General features: G+C 40.8%; 1 protein-coding gene across 1 annotated transcript; it reads left to right on the forward strand.

Moving 5' to 3' along the window:
• Nucleotides 1-3,208: 3,208 nt before the first annotated feature.
• Nucleotides 3,209-21,952, forward strand: LOC308501492 (uricase; the record flags this gene model as incomplete). The annotated part of the gene is made up of 7 exons (XM_081058032.1): nt 3,209-3,448; nt 6,676-6,792; nt 6,899-6,977; nt 14,894-15,080; nt 16,665-16,788; nt 18,791-18,874; nt 20,984-21,952. The coding sequence occupies 7 exons, from the start codon at nt 3,209-3,211 to the stop codon at nt 21,056-21,058; spliced, it is 906 nt and encodes a 301-aa protein (XP_080914158.1). The 3' UTR covers nt 21,059-21,952.
• Between the last annotated feature and the right edge of the window lie 291 nt (nt 21,953-22,243).

The raw sequence follows: 22,243 nt of genomic DNA on the forward strand, positions 1-22,243 counted from the left end.
ATCCTGAGAGACGGGCAGTCCTATTATCCCCATTTTATAGATGGTGAAATTTGTCTCTATTCACAGAGCCAATAGGTGGCAGAACAAAGATTCACTCCTGGCCTGACTGAGTCCAGAGCCCAGGGCCCATTCTCTCAGCCTCCTGCCCACCCTCCAGATGTAAGCAACCTTTGTATTTTACTGGATGGTTCTCCTGGACATGGATCTGTGCACCATACTGGTACCATACAATAGGGTTCTGCCACGTACTTCTGATTTCTTTGACTACGGAAATGAGGGAGGCACTACGGAGGAGAACAACTTGTGTCGTGGTCATCTGTGTTGTCAGACTTCGCTGAGAGACTCTTTGGCATCCCACACCATCCTTGTTCTAGTCTGTTCCAGCCTCAGAGAGTTATGTCCTTTTTATTCTGACTCGTTGCTCAGTAAACTTGATTACTCAAGCTTTGCTCAGGTGCCAAGGCCTTGTCAAGAGCTTGAGAAGGAGAGCTGGCCTCTCTCATGGGGGTCCCACATGAATTCCGGGATGGCAGTGCTGGGCTGGAGCAAGGTGAACACGTTGTGCTGCATCGCTGCCTGTCGCCACTCCGTTCTGCTCTTCCTGGGCCTGTTTTCTCTGGCCATCTCCGCCTGGGATCTGCAGGCTGTGGTGATCAGAGGAAAGAAGGGGCCTTCCCCACTTTCCCAGAAGAGGAACTCCTCGATTGGGGGCTGAGCTGAAGCAGCTCTTCTTGCATTGAAACCTTTGGGGTATTTTTATTAACTATTCTGTGTCATCACACGGGATGAGGTGGTGGTGCATTCACTCATTCATGACACATTTATTAACACCTATTCATGGAGGCGCTATGCTGACCACTACGGTTGCCATCACAACTAAGATAAAAATTGTTCCTGCTTTCATAGCTTATCGTTTCTGAAGAAATCGGACACATAATGAGGCAATTACTGTACAATTGATGTGGACTTTGATAGGCAATAACAATACTTTGGGGGCACATAGAAGGGGCACCCACTCCAGACCTGAAGAGCTGGGGCAGATTACATGGAAGAAGTGACATCTGAGATCTGAAGGTCTCAGGTCTCAGGGGAAGAGGTTGGTAGTTGGGTAGCGAGGAAGAGAAAGAGTGTTCCAGAAAGAAGAAATGGCAAATTCAAAGGCCTACCGGCAGATAAAGTGTGCAGAGGTTGAGTAACTGGACAGCTGAAGCAGTTTGAAATAGGTTGTGGCAACATATGGAGCTGGAGAGGTGAGTGGGGGTGGGGGTATGAAGGATAGCTATCATTTAATCTTTGTATGTGACACATGGGGACCACTTGCTTTCACAGACTAACCTACTGTACCTTGGGTATTTAGTGGCAGGGAATGGGGCTGAGGAGTAACATTTTTTTAGTCCTGCTGAGTTCTGGGAGTGATGGATGATCTCAGAGACTTTTGGTCCTGGCTCCCAGCCCATACCATTCAGGGACTCCAAGCGAGTCAAGTGCCTCATTCCCCTAGGTAGAATCTTTCGTTGCTCAAAGCATGTCAGAATCTTCCTCCTGCTGCTGCCATCAGTGCCTTTACTCAAGGTCCCCTCTGCTATTTCTGCTGCTGCTGCGTCTGACGTTGCCACTGGTGCTAGGGTGGACCTCACTGCACCACTAGGTATTTGGAACTGAGCAGGCCTTTCACACTCACCAGCAAACCTACAAGAAGGGATGGTTATCTGCATTTGTACAAATGGGGAAACTGAGGCTCAGAGACAAAAAATTATTTGTCGCAAGTCACAGAACTATAAGTATGAGGTGCCTTTTCAAGAGTTGTCCCTTCAATGTGTCCCTCCTACCGAAGAAGGACCAAATTTAGACACCACGCATCTGGAGGATATGTTCAATGATCAAAAGCAGCATGACCTATCAAGCTCTATCTCCAAGATTTAAGACAGCCTTTCATCCTTCACTTTAAGAATATAACAATAATTTCTGATATTGGCTAGTATTATAAAATTTTATCCCAGAGGACCTGGTGATTTTTTTTAATGCAAATAGATTTATAAGCAGCACTTGGCATGTCTGAGCATATCGCTTATGTGCGATGGGCAGGTGCGTTTCTTTCTTTGTGCCCTTCCCTAGGCTCTCACTGCTTGTTGTTTTTGATTTACGTTTTGTCCCTTTCTTTCATTACCATTTTAATGTTCAATTTTGATGCTGCATAGAGGTTTTTCTGTCCCCCTGCTCCTTCCTGCTTCTTCTCTCAAACACTAGTAACGCTTAGGGACAAGTCCTGTGGATCCTCGCAGAGATGGACAGATTAGCTGGCCAGGGCCCCTGCTTCAGACAAGGGGATTAATGACTCAATCACGAGGCTTTTATTTAAGTGTCTCTCCACTAAAAGCATAGCTTTCTCTGCAGCCAGATGGCCCTGGCTCTGCACTCTTGAAGGTAATCGGGACCCTGTAACTAATTATCTTCTTCCTGGCAGCAAGTAGAAGAAATTTTCAAATTGTTTTTATTGATCATAGGACATTTTTCTCCAGACTATCACTCTTTATGAAAAGGGGGATATAATTATTTCCAGTGAACATAGTCCAAAAATTTTTATACAAGAAAGGCAGTTTATATAGTGGTTACGGGTACACAATTTAGAGTCAACAGACCTGAGTGTGAATCCTTGGCTCCATCGTTTACTAGCTATGTGAAGTAGGGCAAGTTGCTTAAGCTCTTTGAACCTCAGTTTCTCCCTTTGTATAATGGGAATGTTAGTTCACATAGCTGTTATAAGAATGAAATTAGCAGGGATTAAATAAAAGAGTAGTTTGACCCACAAGATGGTTTATCAAGAAAACCATCCTTCTACCTGTCTGTCTTCAGGCCAATCTGATAGAGTTTCATCCGTTACTTGTGATTCCCTTTTCTCCATACAAGTTCTCATTCTTTTTCAAAAGTAGGACATGAGCTGGCCTTCATGAATGCTCTGATCCTCACCTTTTATAATTAGAGTAAGTCCTCACTTAATGCAGATAAGTTTTTGGAACTATGGAAAAACAAGGTATTACAAAACCATTTTCAGCATAGGCTAATTGACATAAACAAGAGTTAAGTTCCTATGGCTTCTGTTCAATGTTATAAGAAAATGATGTTACTGGAGGACCTACTGTATATGACCAATTAAGGCTTAAAGAAATGGCAGTTGGCTTTTTGCTTTCATTTAGTTTTCTTCAACAAGATGGCTATGTTTTCATTGCAGAATGATGAAGTGGAGTTTGTCCGAACTGGCTATGGGAAGGATATGGTAAAAGTTCTCTATATTCAGCGAGATGGAAAATATCACACCATTAAACAGGTGACAACTTCAGTGCAACTTACTCTGAGCTCCAAAAAAGATTATGTGGATGGAGATAATTCAGATATCATCCCTACAGACACCATCAAGAACACAGTTCATGTCTTGGCAAAGTTCAAAGGAGTATGTTTTTTCATTTGTTTGATTTATTTTTATATTATTACTATTATCATCATTATCATCTCAGTCTTTTATTCTCTTTGCTTGGATCTCAACTAACAACATCTTTTAGGTAGAGAATCCTATTCAACAATTTTACATGTTATCTCTTGATTAGCATCATTGGAAAATCAAAACCCTGAGCATATTTCAGAAAGAAATTTTATATATTTTTATCATGTATTTCTTTCAGTCCGACGTTATATTTTTTTTCTTTTAGAATACTGTGTATTTATATAATAGAAGAAAATACAATTTCTCTTCTTGGTGTTACTATAGAAGATAATCTTAGGTATGAGATACATTCTGAAATTTATTTGTCCAACTGTTAATGCCTTCCTAGTTTTTCCAGCTCAATGACTACTTAGTATCCATATAAGGTGGTAATTATACTCTTCAAAAAGGTCTTGGAACTGACAGAATCTGATATTTTAGCACTTTCACCTTGGATTTCTTTAAGGATGGGTAAAGCTGTGCTGGACCACCAACAGATTTCTGGGCAATTCAAGCTCATTTTTTAAATCTAGGGCTTAGGCCACTCAGCCACGTTACCACTTCTAAACCGGGGTTGGGAAGCTGCGTGGAAAAGGTGAAAGAATTAAGTACAAATTAGTGGGATCGCAAATTGGTGCATCCACTATGGAAATTTCTTTAAAAATTAAAACTACAACTACCTTATGACCCAGCAATTCTACCCCTGAGTATTTATCCAAAGAAATCCAAAACACTAATTTGAAAAGATATATGCTCCCCTATGATTACTGCAGTGCTATTCACAGTAGCTGAGATATGGAAACAACTGGAATGCCCATCAATAGACATTTGGATGAAGAAATTGTGGTACATTTATACAGTAGAGTATTACTTTGCCAAACAAAGAATGAAATCTTACCATTTGCAACAACATGGATGGACCTGGAGAGTATTATGCTAAGTGAAATAAGTCAGACTGAGAAAGACAAATACGACATGGCCTCACATGTGGAATCTAAAGAACAGAATAAACGAGCAAATGAAAAAGAAATAGACTCATAAATACAGAGAACAAACTGATAGTTGCTAGATAAGAGGGGGTTTGGGAGGATAACTAAGAAAGGTGAAGAGATTAGGAAATACAAATTGGTAGCCACAAAATAATCATGGGAATGTAGGCTATAGCATAAGGAATACAGTCAATAATATTGTTTTATGCATAGTATCAGATGGGTACTAGACTTATCAGTGAGATCACTTCATAAATTACTTAAATGTCTAATCACTATTATGCTGTATATCTGAAACTAATAAAAAATAATATTGAATGTCAACTGTAATTAGAAAATAAACATAAATAAATAAAATTTACACACAGAAAAACAGAGTAAAAACAGATCTTTTTTTATTTGTAAGAAGTCTAAAAAGACAAGAAATGTAGACTGGAAAGTATCTTTTCTCATGCTTTTGTATGAAATCCACACCCATAGTGCATGAAATGAACAAACTAATTGAAATATTAACTCTTCGAGGCTTATCTCCGCAGTGAACCTTTCTCTTGTTAATCAGAATGGCCCAGCAAGCACAGACAGGGCTACAGAAAAAGGCATTCTCTCTTAAAAAAATAAATTGAAAATAGACTTTTGTTCCGCACTGAAAAAGAGGACCAGGGAACACAGATTCATACATTTTCTGTACTGTGTGAGAGGAGCAGAAAAGTGAAGGAATGGAATTTGAATATTGAAAACAATGTAAACTAATTCATTACAGATACAATGACCATATAATTTTTCATCCAAACCAGGACAATTTTTTTTTTAAATTGAGGTATAATTGACATGCAACATTATTGTTAGTTGCAGGTATACAACATGATTATTTGGTATTTGTATATACTGCAAAATGACCAACACAATAAGTCTAGTTAACATCCATCACCATAGTTATAGAATGTTTTTGTGATAACTTTTAAGGCTTCGTCTCTTAGCCACTTTCCAATATGATATATAGTATTATTAATTATAGTCGCCCTGCTGTACATTGCATCCCCATGACTTACTTATTTCATAATTAGAAGCTTGTACCTTTTGACTTTCTTTACTCATTTCGTCCACCCTGCTTCACCCCTTGCCTTTGGCAACTACCAATCTGTTCTCTGTATCTATGAGCTTGGTTTTATTTTTTTGTTTAGTTTGCATTTTTGATTCCACATATAAATGAGACCATACAGCATTTGTCTTTGTTTATTTGACTGATTTCATTTATCATAATGCCCTCAAGTTCCAACCATGTTGTCCTAAATGGCAAGATTTCTTTCTTTTAATGGCTGAATAATATTCTTCTGTGTTTGTGTGTGTGTGTGTGTGTGTGTGTGTGTGTATCATATTTTCTTTACCCAATAATCCAATGATGGACACTTGTTTCCATATCTTGGCTACTGTAATAATCCTGCAGTGAACATGGAGGTGCATATATCTTTTTAAGTTAATATTTTCATTTTCCAAACCAGCACACTTTCAGAGGGAAATAGGATGCTATTAATAATCATTCTAGGACAACACGTATAAAATGTCTCGTAAATGTCAGAATGATCCTGGGAAAACCTGTACAAATAGTCTATCTTAATTATAGACAAAGCCATAAATAATCTGTAGACTGTGCTAGGACCATAAAACTTTGCCTAGAGATTAATATGAAGAATTCGTGTGGGTATAGGGAGCTGCTTTATGAGGGTGGAGAGCTCGGGATGGTCTATAGAAGCCCAGTTTGCAAAGCAAGAAAGCTGAAGTGGCCCTTCATTAACTATTTTCCTTGGGAAACTCGGAGGACTGTTTGCCAACCTCATAAAGAGACCAGAGTGTACTGGAGCATATTGTAGTACTACAGACGGCATAGGTGATGAGTGCACTCACTGTCAGGAGCATCTGAATGTTAAGTTACTCTGCTCATCCACAGATTGACACCGCCTCTCTGGCAAAACAGGTTTCCTGTAAAAACAAGATAGTCTCACTTTAGTGTTGGTGACCTAACATTAACTACACTTAGGAGCCCTCGTGAAAAATTGGAATAATGATCAATTCATCTCTCATGATTCTTTCTATGTTTCTCTGATTCTAAGAAAAGCACTTGGTCAAGAAAGAGAGCTCCACGGGTATTTAAAAATTATTTTTAAATAGTGCAGGTATTTCTGATCGCTGGCATTTTGTTTCTTTTTGCAGATCAAAAGCATAGAAACTTTTGCTATGAATATCTGTGAACATTTCCTTTCTTCTTTTAACCATGTCACCAGAGCTCAAGTCTATGTGGAAGAAGCCCCTTGGAAGCGTTTTGAAAAGGTTACTTCATTTATTGGTGTTCTCAGTTTAATTTAAAAAATTGGCTTCATGATATGTTGAAATGTTACTGGAAACAATGTTTTTATTATTTTTTTCTAATTTTCAGAATGGAGTTAAGCATGTCCATGCATTTATTCATACGCCCACTGGGACGCACTTCTGTGAGGTTGAGCAGATGAGGAGTGGTGAGAAAATATTTTTCATGCTTTAATTCTCAATTTCAGTTTTTTTCCTTTCTAAATCACTCTGTTTATTAATGCTAAGGAAAACGGTAAAGAATTTTGTAGGCTTTTAAATCTGAGATGGGAATGAGCATTGTGACTTTAAATTACATTTAAAAACGATCTACTTTTTATCTTAAGGATATAAAAATGAAACAATACCTTTTGCAACAGATCTGGGAGTTGAATGGGGTAGATCATTTTTATTACTCAGTTTTGAGGTAAGGGGAAAAAAGCCCAGGCTGACAAAAACCCAAATCTCTGAACTATTTGCTTAGTACGTTTTGTACCATACTGTGCTTTAATTATAATAACCTTTATAGGAAATATCTACGGAATAACAATCAAGTTTTCCTAACATTTATTTGCATAATAATAAAGCCACAGATATTATTTCTATCAAAATGAACCTCACTTAAAATAGCACTGACAATTATATAATCCTTGCCATTTATCAAGAATTTTAAAAATTAACTGTGGAACATAATTACAACAACACCAGGCCTGAAAATAGCACACAGCACTTCTGTTGGAGAGAACCCAATCATACAGCCTCACCTAACTACAAGGGATGCTGGGAAATGTAGTCTAGCCGTGTACCCAGGAGGAAGAGAAAACCGATTTAGTGAACAGCTAGCAGTCTCTGCCACGGGAAGGTTAAGAGAAGTTTGGGTCAAAAGAAGACTGAAGAGAAACTGTGCAGCTTGGTACATAGGTCATTAGTGACTTCCACAAGAATATTTTAGCAGTGCCCTGAAGGTGGAAGTACAGTGGCCAAGTATAAGGCTCTGCTGATCATTATAAGAAAACAGGCTGCTTTTCACATGCTGTTCTTTCCAGGAATTTCCAGGAGTTGTCATCATCTTGAAATCTAGTCTCCTGGCTACTGTAGAGTGAAAAATCTAGTCACCATAATCAGGCCTAAACCTTTTCTTTCTTCAGAAAGCTACAAAGCTTCAGGGTATTGCAATCATTGTGGGAGTGTTCCCAGAGCTCCAGCTTGGCTCATCTAGAATCCAGCGTCCCCGATATCATGTGGGGCTGGCAAGGATGAGAGTAGGGGAAGAAGCATCTGTTGCCTTAATGGTAGTATGCAGTATGTGTGTGCACACCTATATGAGTATGTATATCTGCCAGTGTTGTGTGTATGAAGATGACATTTGTACTCTGTACCTCTTTGGAGAGTAAGGATCTATACTCTTTGGGCAGCAAAGTTCAATTTTTGATTTGCTTATTGCCCAAGAGCTGAAACTGAGTTGAATCAAGGTACAATCATTGTCATAAGGAAACCTTGCATAGGCTTTACTGACAACAGTAATCATTATCACACACACACACACACACACACACACACACACACACACACACACACACCCCAATCCACAAGGTGAAGGTTGTTGTTACAAACTTATAAGGGCTTTTGGTGGTGTTGGTGTTGGGGGGGTTTCAGCTGCGTTGGTGAGGATTCTGCCCCCTCAAACACATACACTTAATCAAACTTTCAGCCATGCAACTCCTAAAAGGGACTTTCCCAGAAGGATATGTGACTGGGTTTCTCCCAGTAGATTGGATTCACTCTTATCAATTGAGCAAACATTCATAGAAAGCCTACTGAATCTCAAGCACCATTTCACGCTCTGAGAATTGCTGTAAAATGCCCATTACACTGTTTCCTTAGTGAATCTTTTAAAGCTACATCGTTAAGTGCACTTTTAGCTGTTTCAAAGTCTGCTAGTTCCATGGGAGAATCTGGAAGAAAGAAATTTGTTTACTCAAAGGGATGAAGACTGTTGTTATGTCCGTGACTCCCAAGTTCTGAGAGGAGAGCTAGGCTCTGCATGTGTGATGCAGCCTGCTGGTTTAGGCGTTACATAGAACCTGGTTCTTCTACTCTCTCTCATGTGTCCCTGTGAACTCTAAGCTTAGCCAACGCTTGAAGCTACTGGGATGGCTGAGTCACAAATTGGAACTACATTGGCCCCCAAACCTCAGCACTACTTGAGTTATAATTCATAATTCTTTAAGGATCAAATTTCCCCCGAATCTGATGCTAATTATAAAAATTCATCTAAAGCTCAGCTAAGTACAGGAATGGAAGATGGAGATGAGATTTCAACTAAGAGATACTGTCTTCTCGTAGTGAAAAAAAATATCTATTAACATGGAGACTACCTAGGATGGGAGGATGGATTTAAGGAAGGGATGATGAAATTGAAGTTCTGGAGGAGAATAGATTTAAGAGATATCACTTCTTCTGGGCAGACAGAAGAAGTGAGATGAGGGCTGTGGGAGACTCAAACAGAGACGGCCACTGACTAGAATTTTAGTATATGTCCTTTCGATATCAAAACTAATATGCTCTTCAGTTCCTCCAAAAGAAGAATTCTTGGCAAACCCAAGATCTTTTGAAATCATCTTGATTATCACCTAGTTGAACAAAGCCCAGTTAACTTCCTTCCTTCTGGATTATGTCATCTTTTCCTATTGAGAATTACCCAGAGGGAGCTTTCACTCTCTCTGCGTGAGTTAAATGGACTCTCCAAGGTAAATGATATTTAATTGATCTTCACTTTTTCTAGCACTTTACAAGTTTGAGGTTTTCTACTAGAGTGATTTAATATAGTTTTAAAATATTCTTTTAGCTATTTGTGTCTTTTTTGGAGATGTTAAATGTGGAAGCAATTATCCTTTTCATGACAGAATTTTTTTCTTAGCTCAGTAAAGCTTTGTGCTTTGTGACACCTGATGCGTAGGTAAGAAACCGGGCTTATATTCTATTAATTTGCAGTGAGTTTCTTTCCCTTAGAGAGCTAACGTGTAGGATGTATGTTTCTCTGAGAGATAAACCACAATCTGGTAAGTGTGTAGGAGGACTCTAAAAGCTAGAAAAGATTATGTCCTAGCAAGGCAATATGTGAAAATCTTCGTTTTGCATTATTCCATAAATATGGCAGAAAGGCAAAAAAAAAAAAAAAAAAAAAAGCTGATTAAGTGGTTTAATGGGAAGTAACCTAGAAAAGGACAGTCTTTTTGGTTCAATTACTTCTTGTTCGTCTAAATTGGAATCTTTTTTTAGAATGTGTGAGGCATCATATTTTTAGCTGATGGGACCATGAATTTGAAAGGCTCAGGTTCTTAGCAGTGTTCAGAAAGCTGGGGCACCGCCAACAGAAAAGATAAAATAAGCTCTCTGATTTCATCCAGAGTGTCTACTGCTTGCCAAGAGAAAAAATTCACAAAGAGAATAGGTTTCTTTGTTGTTGTTTTTGTTTATAGAATGATGAGTACACCAGAGGAGATGGTTTGCATTCTGCCAAAACTGTGGCAATAGTTAACTGTCTTTGGAAACATGAGATATTTTATTTTGTGTGAAACTGAGGCCAAAACACATTAGAAAATGCAACTATTTTTTCAGATTCCAGCAAGAAAGTATATCATTTCAAAGTTGCCTAGCAGGAATGACACTCTTGGAATATCAATAAATATCATCCCAGAGCTGGAGGAAGTGAATAGAGACACCACATCAGAAGTAGTTTTCAGAACCCAAGGAAACTTTCTGAAACATGGGAAATATTTACAGGTGGTTGGAGTCCAAAAGAAAAAGGCAGTTATAGCAAAATCATCATAAAAACTTTTATAGAACATTTTCTGTGGGGCAGTCATTCTACTAAGTCCCTTACGTTTATTATTTTAGACATCTATCAACTCTAGGAAGTAGGTATGGTTATCATCTCCATTTGACAGATGATTAAATCAAGGTAGAGAGAAGTGATGTAATTTTCTTAGGGGAATAGTGCTCATAAATCAAGGAGGACAGGCACGAAGAGCGCTGAGATTTGAATTCTGGCAATCTGAGTCTCAAGGCTGTGGACTCAAATACTATGCAACACTGCGTCCAGGAATCCTTTCATGATTAAGATCATTAGAGCAGACAAAGCCTTATTGGCTTACATGAATGCTGGCGATTAAGGCCAGCTGTATAGGGAAAAATGTAGGTAAAGTGTGCCTTTGGTTCTCCTTCACCTTCACTTTATCCCCTTTCAAGGGTTTCCACTATTTGTTTGAATCACTCTCCTTATTGCAAACCCATGTTCCATTTCTACAGGATTTTTTTTTTTCCTGGAAGGGATGACTGTTAGAAATAGATTGATACTAGTGTATCAAGTTTGTCACTCCTTTAAGGGGTCTTTGTGTTTTGATAGGAGATTTTTAAGGAATATCAAGTTTTCAAGACATGTAGGGCCATTTTTTAAAGTAATTCTTCAATTTCCAATTGAGACCAATGGAGATGGTACTTTTCAGTCTGAGGGTACTATCTGAGACCCTCAAAGCACACTGTGGAATGGGAAATGGCAATCTTCATATCTCCTGGAGAGGTGTCTTATTGTAAAGAAATGGGGAGAGAGTTAAAGGATGGAGGAAACATTGTGTATGGGGAGTGATCCAAAAAGGAGGAAGGAAAGCATGGAATCTTACAATGGAGAGGCGAGCTCAAACTCTACCTCTGCTAGTTTCTTAGCCATGTAACTATGGGCAAATAATTAAAAATTCTTATGTAATAGAGTTGTGGGGATTAAGTAAGGTAAAGACTGTAAAAGGCAGCAACTAAACACATGCTGATAGTGAGGAGTTCCTAGCTAATGTTGATGCCCTCCCCTCTCCCCCTGTGTATTGGAGTTGTGGGTGGGGCTGATCAGGAAGGGAAATGGTGAAGGATGATGGAGAACTGCCTAGAAGTAAAAGAGACTAAGTTGTAAGGAACTGTCATGCAGGGACTCAGTTCCCACTCCCCGCACAAGAACGCAGGACATGGTGAGGCCAAAAAGGAACACCCACGGAGTCATAGATAGGGGAGTCATACCACTATATTCTTGATGGCGGTTGGTCAAGACACAAAAGCAAACATCTGCCAGTACCCCAACAGGGGGTCTTCCTGCACCCCAGTCTCACTGGCTGCCAGGCGAGACACAGGACGTAGGATCCACACGATCCGCAATCCGCCATCCACACTTGCTAACCACACTTGCTAGCTGCAATCTGCTGTCCGCTTCTCTGACAACCAACCCCCTAGCAAAGCCACAGCAGTTATATTAGTGGCTAATGCCTAACTGGTACCAGCTGATGACCACCCAGCCACAGTGGATGGCCATATGATTACAGCTGATGGCCATCTACTACTCGAGCCAGCACCTTTCCTTGTGAGGCCGAGAGCCTGGAAACTGCTCTCTGGGTCTCTGTCCCCACAGGTACTTATTTCTTGATGCAAATCAATTTTGTTGCATTCACTCATTCATCCATTCAACTGATACTTATTTATTACTTGTGCAATTCTCTTGGATTTGAGACTTAGACTTATTGGATCAGAACCATGTCTTCTTCATACACCTAGAAGCCGATAGACCCAGACAACTTAAAGCATTAAGGCACTGCTAGTGCCTATCTCTTGATTCTTCTTCAGATAGAGCTTCCAGTGAGAACTTCAGAATGTGAAACAAATACCATTTTCAGTTTTACCACATGATCCCGGAACACTCTGGCCTGAACACTTTATTTAATCAGCACATATTTAACCAGCAGATCGACCACGAACCACTGGCCATTGCTCTTTGATAGGTGCACACATGTGGCCAGGACAATATCAAAATACAGTCATTATTTCCCTACTTCTGAGTTAACTGCTCCTGAGTTAACCTCAGCAATTAAGCCATATAGGTGATGTAAACCACTGGGTTACTAAGAGCTGCCCGGATTGTAACTGAGGATTGTGAGTTACATTCTTATTCTTCAACTAAGACCATGTCCCTCATGGTCTTAGTTCATATACAAAGCAGGCCAGGAAGGATAGATGTTCATCAGGACTAATTTCAAGCTGAAAAGGGGTGACCTTTGTCATCCTGCCATGGCAGAGTGCTGTTGGGGTATGCACCCAAGCATCCCGTGAATCTCTCCAGCCTTCACATACAAATAAGACCAGGGGGATGTTTATTTAAAATATATTTTTTTTTTTTACCAGCAACCTCCCTGTCTACCTAACAACATACAACTAACCTGTCTCAATATGACTCCTATTATATATACGCTAAAAGATTACAAGAGACTCTTTGTTTTGTTTTTAATACTTTCTGACATTTTCCAAGTTTTCTGCAAGTTATTCACACTGTTTTTCATATCAGAAAAAAAAATTTAAATGCTGTGGTCTGGAACTGGTATGTGGAGATATCTGCCTGGGAATTTGGGATGTGATGTGTTTAAATAAACTATCTTAAAAGGGTTGTGTGGGGGTTCAGAATGAGTCACCCTAAGATGTCTCTGTGGTATGCAGAGTATTTTTTTATTAGTTTCAGGTGTACAAAACAATGTAATAGTTAGACATTTACACCCCTCACAAAGTGATAACCCCCAATCTACTACCCCTCTGACATCACATACAGCTGTTACATTTCCACTGTCACTATTCCTAATGCTGTACTCCACTTCTTGTGAATATATATATACATATACATATGTATATATATATATATATAATTACAGTTGACATTCACTATTATTCAGCTTCAGCTTCAGGTGTACAGTGCAGTTGTCAGGCATCTACACCATCCCTGAAGTAGACCTGGGTGATGTTAATTCCTGAATTCTCCTGGCCCTGTGGCTCGCTCATTACAAAGCTTCTAGGCCTCTCCAGCCAAACTCTCCCACCTTCTGACAGCCTGGAGGGCTGTCTCACATGTGTTCAGGGACAAGTGTACACCCATTGGCTACAACTGCTGCCTCACTGGCTCTGCTCAGCATTTGCTCTGCCAGTTGTCACTGCTTCTTGGGAAGAATGATGCTCTCCACAGAGCATTGTGCCTGGGGCTTCTTAATGTGTCACCCGGTGCCACATTCTCTTCGAACTTCACCAAACTGCTGGAGTTACAGTGTGTTGCACATAGAAAAAAAATGAGAGGATTGTCCTCTCACTAAATCTATGCCCCACCTGTCAACGGGGCCCTGAGCTGGAACTACTGGAACACAAGTAAACAGCTTATGCAGATTATGCCTATCACCCCTCTGCCTCCCCTATTCACCTCATGAGGTGACATCAGAGGCTGTAGTAGATTCATATCATCCCTTCCATTGTTTTCAATTCTTGCCCTCTCTCCCCCCAGGCTCCCTGAACCAATTTTGTTCCTTCTCCTTCAGCCAAAAGACAAAAACCTTTATGGGTGCTGAGCTCAAACTCCACCTGTGATAGTGGATATGGGTCTCTTCTTAGGCAGATCTGTCATGTGCATCACTGCCCTGACCTTCCCAGTCTCTACTGAGGCTCAGCCAGGCCCACACTGCTATCCATTCATGAAGTTTTCTGGTTTGCTGAGCTGATAACCACAAGGGAACTGAGGGACTGGTGGTGATTGGAGCCATCAGCCAGTGTAGACAATCAAGATGAGGACTACCCCCATACAGGGAGTCATGTTAGCAGACAGAGCACTGTTCTGTAGGAGCTTATTAACTCATTCCAGCATGGTTATCTGATGAATGAGATGGAGCTCAAAAAGTGGAAGATATGTGGCCTAGAAGACAACCGTGCATGTAGCTGAGAGGAAGGTATTCATGTCTGTGGGCTTCAACACAACATGGAGGTTTAGTCTCTAAACCTCAGTTCTCCAAGGGCAGGCAAAGGTAGAGAGTTGTGCAATCCAGATAGAGAGAAGGGCACACCATCCTCATCACTTGGACTGCAGAGGAGACAGGGAGACAAAAAACTCAGGCAGCGATGTAGTTCTCTGTACAAACATCGTGTGCCATGTTCGAATGACCAGGATCCTCAGGGCTAGCTATCAGTAAGAAGGCACTGTTTTGTGTATGACCTCTTTCCTCTACCTTTTTACTTAAAACAGGACCTCCAGTCATTCATTCTGGAATCAAGGACCTCAAGGTCTTGAAAACGACCCAATCTGGATTTGAAGGGTTCATCAAGGACCAGTTCACCACCCTCCCCGAGGTGAAGGACCGGTGTTTTGCCACCCAAGTGTACTGCAAGTGGCGTTACCACCAGTGCAGAAATGTGGACTTTGAGGCTACCTGGTATGAGCATGTGCTGGGGCTTGGGGCCTGGATCTGGCACAGGCAGTGTCTGCCCTTTCTCTAGGGCTTGGAGTTTCTGGAGTCTTTCATTGGAAAAGGAGACTTAAAGGCTATTCAATTCAACTTTCCCACTATTCAAAATGTTTTCTGTTGGATAACAAAAAGACCATGGTCTTACTTTGCGTTAGTAAATCTGCACTTGAATCTCAGATGCGATTAGCAATAATGACCCTGAGTGGACCACCTAATTTCCCTCCCTGCTTTTAGTCGATTAAATCAGCAGTTCTCAAACATTGTATTATTAGAATCACATGGAGGGTTTGTTAAATTGCAGGTCACTGGGCCCACCCCTCCAGGTTCTGATTTTGAAAGTCTGGGGAGGGAGCCCGAGAACGGGCATTTCTGAAAAAACTCCCCGGTGCTGCTGATTCTGCTGGACCAGAGGCCACACTTTAAGAACCTTTGTACCACAGGACGATAATGATATTTGGCTTTACCACCTCATCGTAGAAGCAGAAAGGGAAACTAGTGTGACCAACGTGTCCCAGTTTGCCACAGACTTTTCTGACTTTAACATTGAAACTCTATGTCCCAGGAAACACCTTGGTCCCAGGTAAACTGGGACTTTGGTTACCCTAGTCTAAAGTCAAAATGAGAGTCACAGAAACACTTCATAAATAATAAATGCCTTAACAATATAGAAGTATGATTGTTATTATAATAGCCTTACAAACAGTAACTAGGCCTCTGAACTCCCAGAGTTTACCTTTTGACCAGGCATCTCATTCCTGTGCTGAAGCTCTAATTGTTAGAAACTTCTATGATGATCCGGAATCAGCCACCAGGTAGCTTCTGTCCACGGGTATGGCTTTGCTCTGCTCCTTTAATTAGGTGATGGGTTGGGAAATGCTTAAAGAGAACCTCACCTCAATCTTCTTTTTCTTTTTTATTTCAAATGTTTCCCCCTGGGCAGCACCTTGATGTATTTGTGTTGAAAAGAGCACAAAACAGCATGTCAAAGTCAGGGTGCTCATTGGGCCTCCCCCTAAACAGAGGGCCTTAGGATGGATTGTTTCACTTTTAAGCTCAGAATCCTCATCTCTTAATTGGGGATAACAAGAGTACTTGCCTCAGCTATATTGAGAGAATTCAATGAAGTAATGACATAAAATACTTCATGAAGAACGCATCTCCCAAACGTAACAATTCAAGGAACCAGCCTAGCCAAGCAGTATAAGAAGGCTGGAGAACTTGAGAGTCCTCTTCCCAGGTTTTTCAAACATGGAGGGAGATTTACCCTGGAATGCCCACTGGGCCTGGTACCAGATGATGAAGATTAGCTTAGTGATGCTCAATATGTTTGTTGAATGGGGTGTGTGTATGTGTGTGTGTCTGCGTATAACAGAATGGGAAGTGAGATTTTTTTGTTTGTTTTTTTGTTTTTGGTATTACAAGATATTAATGTCTTCTAAAATCAGCAGTAAAATTGTTTTCTGGGGGACAGAAAGATCACTGCTTCTTAGCTTTATAATACTCTCCTAAAGATGACCCTATGAGTCTTCAGTTCTTTTTTCTGTGGTTTAGGGACACTGTTAGGGACATTATCCTGGAGAAATTTGCTGGACCCTACGACAAAGGCGAGTACTCACCCTCTGTCCAGAAGACCCTCTATGACATCCAGGTGCTCTCCCTGAGCCAGGTTCCTGAGGTACGTTTTGCCACTTGCCATTATGAGGACAGAGAACTTGTGTCTCCTGTCAGCTCTGAAGAAGAGTTGAGAGTTAAAATAAGAAAGTGGAAAACACATGAAACATGACATCTGTTGTTCAAAAGCTTGTTATAGCAAGTGAGAAAAGAACGAAAAAAAGGAAAAATCTGGCCAAGCTGAAAACACAGGCCACTGCTGTAGTTATTTAGTTTTGCTAAAAATTCTTTGAGTCTCTTCAACCTGCTACAATTTAAGCCTCATATTCAGGACACTCAAATGCCTCGAAGGAGGGGGAGTTAGACCAAGAATCTATGTTTCAGGAGAGCCAGAGAATGAAGAATAGATGCAGAGAGATTTGATCCATCCATCCATCCATCCATTTGATATTATAGAATCATAATATAGTCTCTGTCAGGACATGAGGAATACAAAAATAAATTAGACGTGATCCTGACTCTCAAAGAGCTCATCATTCAATGAAAGAAGACAATTAGTAAACTAGCACTACAACAGGGAACAGAGCATTATAGAAATACAGAGGAAGGCACCTAACTCTGTAATAAATAACTCTGTAATATATAGGCCAGCCAGGCTTTCTGGAGGCAGAGGTGTTTGAGTCTTAAGGGACAAGTAGGGGATATCTGGGTTCACACTCCAAAGTGAGGGTGCCGAGTAGGTATGGAGACAGGAGGCAGTGTGGAACAGTCATTTACTGTTAAGGGTCTGCCATATGTGAAGCTGTAAGAATGAAAGTCTTTCCATGTGCCTACATGTGAGGCAGGAACCAGATCAGGAGGGCCTTAGTAGGCTTATTTATAGTCTGTACTTTATCCTGAAAGCACTTAGGAGCCACTGTGGGGATTTAAGCAGATTTGCACTCCAGAAATATCACTCGGAAAGAAGTGTGACAAATTAAAAGGATGCTGGACCTCAGACAAGGAGAGCTGTTGGGAGGCTGTTGCTGCATTTTGGTGAGGAGGGCCTGAATTAAGGCCGTGATGAGACAGAGAAAAAGTATGCTCCCTGTAGACCTGGCAAGAGGGACCCCTGCCATGGCCCAGCGCTTTGAAGACCCGCTTCAGGCCTTCCCCTGGCTATGCCTTTCTCCACTTGATGAAGAATTAGTGGGGCCAAGGCAACAAACTCTTCAAGAGCCCATTCATCCCCTCTAGGCCATTCTCTGGACACCTTCATCCAGAAGTTCCTGCCCAAATAACCCTGAGACTAATTCCAGAAAGTGAGCAAGTCTCTTCCCTAGATCTGCTCTCTGGAGGGCAGATCAGGCCATTGGTATGTGCACCCTTAGGCCTAACAGTGGGCAAAAAATCAGAAGTTTGCAGGAGGTATGGATGGGACTTGCTATGCAAGCTTGGTGTCTGCCCACATGAGTACGAGAAAGAATATGGGATGGGCCAGGGACTGGGGGCTCATGCTTTCCACACTACCACATCCTGGCATGGTACTCTAAGGAATCAGATCATTTTAAATTGGATCCTGGCCTTCCAGGTTGTTATGAAAGTCTATTTGCCAAGTTAGAATGAGAGAACATATTTCACTTAAAAGTTTTTTAGTTTGATTTATAACTTTTAAATCTTTAGACATCTGGTATGTGGACCTCCAATTATACTCTCACCACAGGGCCTGTGAATGCTGGGGACAGGTCTGGAGAGGAGGGAGTGGAATGAGGAGGGACATAGGAGGCTGACTGGCCAACACCAGGAGACTGGTTAGATGCTGAAGAGGTCTCCCAGGTTTCTGACTCAAAAATCTCTTACTTTTCTGGGAAGCAGATTTTGTACATGGAGGGAAGGTGAGTGAGTCCATCACCTGATAATAGGACTAGGAGGAGAGAACAGTATCTGGCAGTCGAGGAACATCACGGGTTGTTTCAGAGACAGAGATGAAGCCTGAGTAATGGGCTAGTGGGTAGGTGGGGCGAGAAGGGAGTAACAGAGATGGATTCCCAGTTGCCCAATGTGATATATATTCTTGTGGATTCCAGATAGAAGATATGGAAATCAGCCTGCCAAACATTCACTACTTCAACATAGACATGTCCAAAATGGGACTGATCAACAAGGAAGAGGTAAGAACTTTAAAAATATTTAAAGTACATCTACTCTCCTCCCCACTCCCTTTGTAAACCTGGGATAATAATATCAGTAACCAAAACTCTTCAGAGCCAGAGCTGTTGCTTCTGGAATATTAATAGTTGCTACTGATTGGGGCCCTGCTAGGCTCTGGGCCTCTTAGTACCTAAGGCTAGAGTACCCTAGAAGTGGATGAATGATTACAGAGGTTTGTTGGAAGTCACAGACAGTAAAAGACAAAGAAAGAACAGAGTGTACCCAAGGAAACAGCTCTGAGGTCCACTTCTCTGAAAAATACCACACAAGGTCACAGCTTCATTATTCTTCCATTATGAGGTGATGAGGAGAAAAACAAGATTCTATTTTCATTCCGTCCATCATCTCTAACTTTTGATTAGGTAGTCAGTTCAGTAGCATACAATATACACAGAAAAGATGAAAGAACATTTGTGTTTCTACTTTTAATTACAGAAGGCAAGATGATGAAATTCAGTTTTTGAAAGGAACCTTATCTTGAGAAAATTGCTTACCCTGAGTTACTTTTTGCCATGCAGAAGGTTAACCAAATCAGTGTGTGTGACTAAACAGCCTAAGGTCCCGACACGTAGCCTGTTGTAGCCATTCCTGGGAAATCAGAACCATCCCACCCTTTCGGACCACTTTTAGAGTGTCAGGATTTCTTTCTTTGATCCATTTTCCCACAGGCTTCTAGAATATGAAAAACACCATTTTGGTAGCTACTTTTAGCATGTGGGGGAAATGAGATAGGCGGGTGCCATCTATTAACATGGCTCTGCTGCCTTAGAATCATATCATTTGGTGCACAAAGACCAATGAAGGAGTGTCCGAGAGGTCCTACATTCAGGGCCTGGTGACCCAAGAGCCTTATTAGTCACAACCCCTCTGGCTAGGCACCTTGCTTCTGTTCTGCAAACAATGCTGATGGCTCCATCAGGTTCTGCACCACCACACCTGTAAGCTGAGGCGCAGCGCTGGGAAGCAGAAGTCACTCTTAGGTGCCTGCGATAGCTGATACAGAGCCCTGGGTTGCAGAGGGGAGTAATCTTGACCCCATACACCGTTCATTCAGCGGAAAGGAGGGGCAGCACTGTTTACTTCAGGGAAAGGAAAGGACGTTAATGATCAGAATGCCGTTAATTAGAATACAGAGACTCTTTAAATGACTACCTTCTAAAGGGCAGGAGAGGGGCCTGAAAGTAATCCTGATCGTGTCCACCAATGGTGAAACAAATGAGTCCCATACAGGGTATGGACTAGCACAGCCATCTCCCCACTCCTGGCAGAGAGAGGAGGGTCTCCTCAGGGGCTGCGGATGCCTCTGGCCTGCACTCATTTCAGCTCCAAGGCTTGCGTGTGGACTGAGGCCACAGTGTCCTTGCTCCTAGAAGTCAGACTTAAAGCTCCCTCCGGGGACCCAGCAGGGGACCTGAAGGCAGAAAGGCCTGCATTCCTTTGAACCAGGGCTGTGCATGAAGGCAGCTGAGTGCTAAACAAGCTGTCCCTGTGTCCGCATCCGCTCTTTGGCGGTGGCTGGAGCCGCTCTCAGGGCCTCACCCAGCAGGTGTGCATGAAATGAAGGCAACACATGAGAAGCAGGGAGTCAGGACACACGGACAACAGCAGAGAAGTGACAAATGACAGGGTAGGAAGACAGAAGAGCCCTAACTGTACAGCTGTCTGGAACCATTTAGCACTGGGCTATCAGCCCTGTGGACCTCAAATGCTCCTGAGGGCATGGCGGTGTTAGAGCACTGGACAGTGATTGATGCTCAGTGTGAGTCCAAATTATGTCCACTATCCTCTATTTAATAGGCAAGGATATGTAATGCATTTGAGAAACATTTATATCTCAATGACTGAAATTTTTCTAAAACTCTTTAATTTTCTGGAAAATTGACTCGTCTCTCAAATGTTGACCGAAAAATAAAGCATTGCCATGCTTGAAATAACTCAACTGACGGTAGGGCATATACATTTTCCTGTTTAGCAAGTTGTTATTTTTGTTGTTGACTTAATATCGATTCGTAGAATAAATGAGAGGTCTATTTTAATGACTCTGAAGTTACAGTGTGGTTTTTCTACAGGTCTTGCTACCATTAGACAATCCATACGGCAAAATTACTGGTACAGTCAAGAGGAAGCTGGCTTCAAATCTGTGACATTGTAGCCACCAGTGGGAGTCCATTCTTAGCCGAGGAATTCCTAAAGCCACCTCTGATGCTGGAAATCAGAGCATGTAACCATGCAAATTTTCAACCTTCTGTATTGATTTATAGTGTTCATTTTCCTCTTGTATGGAAGAATTCTTCTACACCTAGCTCAACAAGGTGTTTTGTGATTAGCAATTATAACATGCTTTGTGGGTACAGTTTATTTCACAAATGCTGAGCACTATTGGAACAATTATAAATCAATATTTCTTTTTAGTTGTCTTGTGCCTTTTTATCTTAGAGAAGTTTTGGAATCAATTCACTAAGAAAATAATCATGAATTATTGGAAGTGTGATATCAATTAATCGGTGCACAAGTTGAAGAAGCAAGCAGTTTTCATCCTACTGATTCTACAACGTTGCTTCTGGATAGAGCAGAGAATGTAATGACAAAATCATATTTTGAAATATATCACCATTATGACCTCAATCAGACTGAATATTTGAATTTTTAAAGAATGCTCTAGTATATGTGTCATTGGGAGTTTATTTCTACTCTACAAGTACTTTTGTAATCTTAATGTATTAGTTTTATGACATTTACAACTCTTAGAGAATATTTGGTACACATTGGGGCACTGAAAAATGTGTACATAATTTTCTTTGAACAATGTGACTTTGGCACAGTCACATTTAATAAATGCTAAGTCAATGTACTGATGGATGAATATACATATAGAACTGGAAACTATATATATGGAAATATCAGCAGTGATGATTTCTGGATGGTGGGGTTATTAGTGATTGTTATTTTTGGCCATGTACTTTTCTGAATCTTCCAAATATGAACATTTGTTGCCTATATAATCAGATAAATAAATATGATTGATGATTTAAAGATGCATATAGACTTAAGTGGTGATTTTCTTTATATCAATTGACTAACTCTATTGTTGTGTATATACCATAAAATTTCATAAACTATAATTTTAGAAACCCATGTTGAAAACCTGTCTACATGAACATTCTAGATAACCTTCCTTATTTAAAATTCTTCATTTATTAAAAAAAATTTAAATCTCCAGTTTGTATAAGTGCTTGCATACAAAGGGTACCAAAACTGTATTAAAATTGTAATAATATATACCTATAACAAAAGTTGTGTACAAGTGATGGTATACATTTTTTAGGCAC

Source organism: Rhinolophus hipposideros, assembly GCF_964194185.1.
Source record: "Rhinolophus hipposideros genome assembly, chromosome: 8".
Classification (NCBI taxonomy): Eukaryota; Metazoa; Chordata; class Mammalia; order Chiroptera; family Rhinolophidae; genus Rhinolophus; species Rhinolophus hipposideros.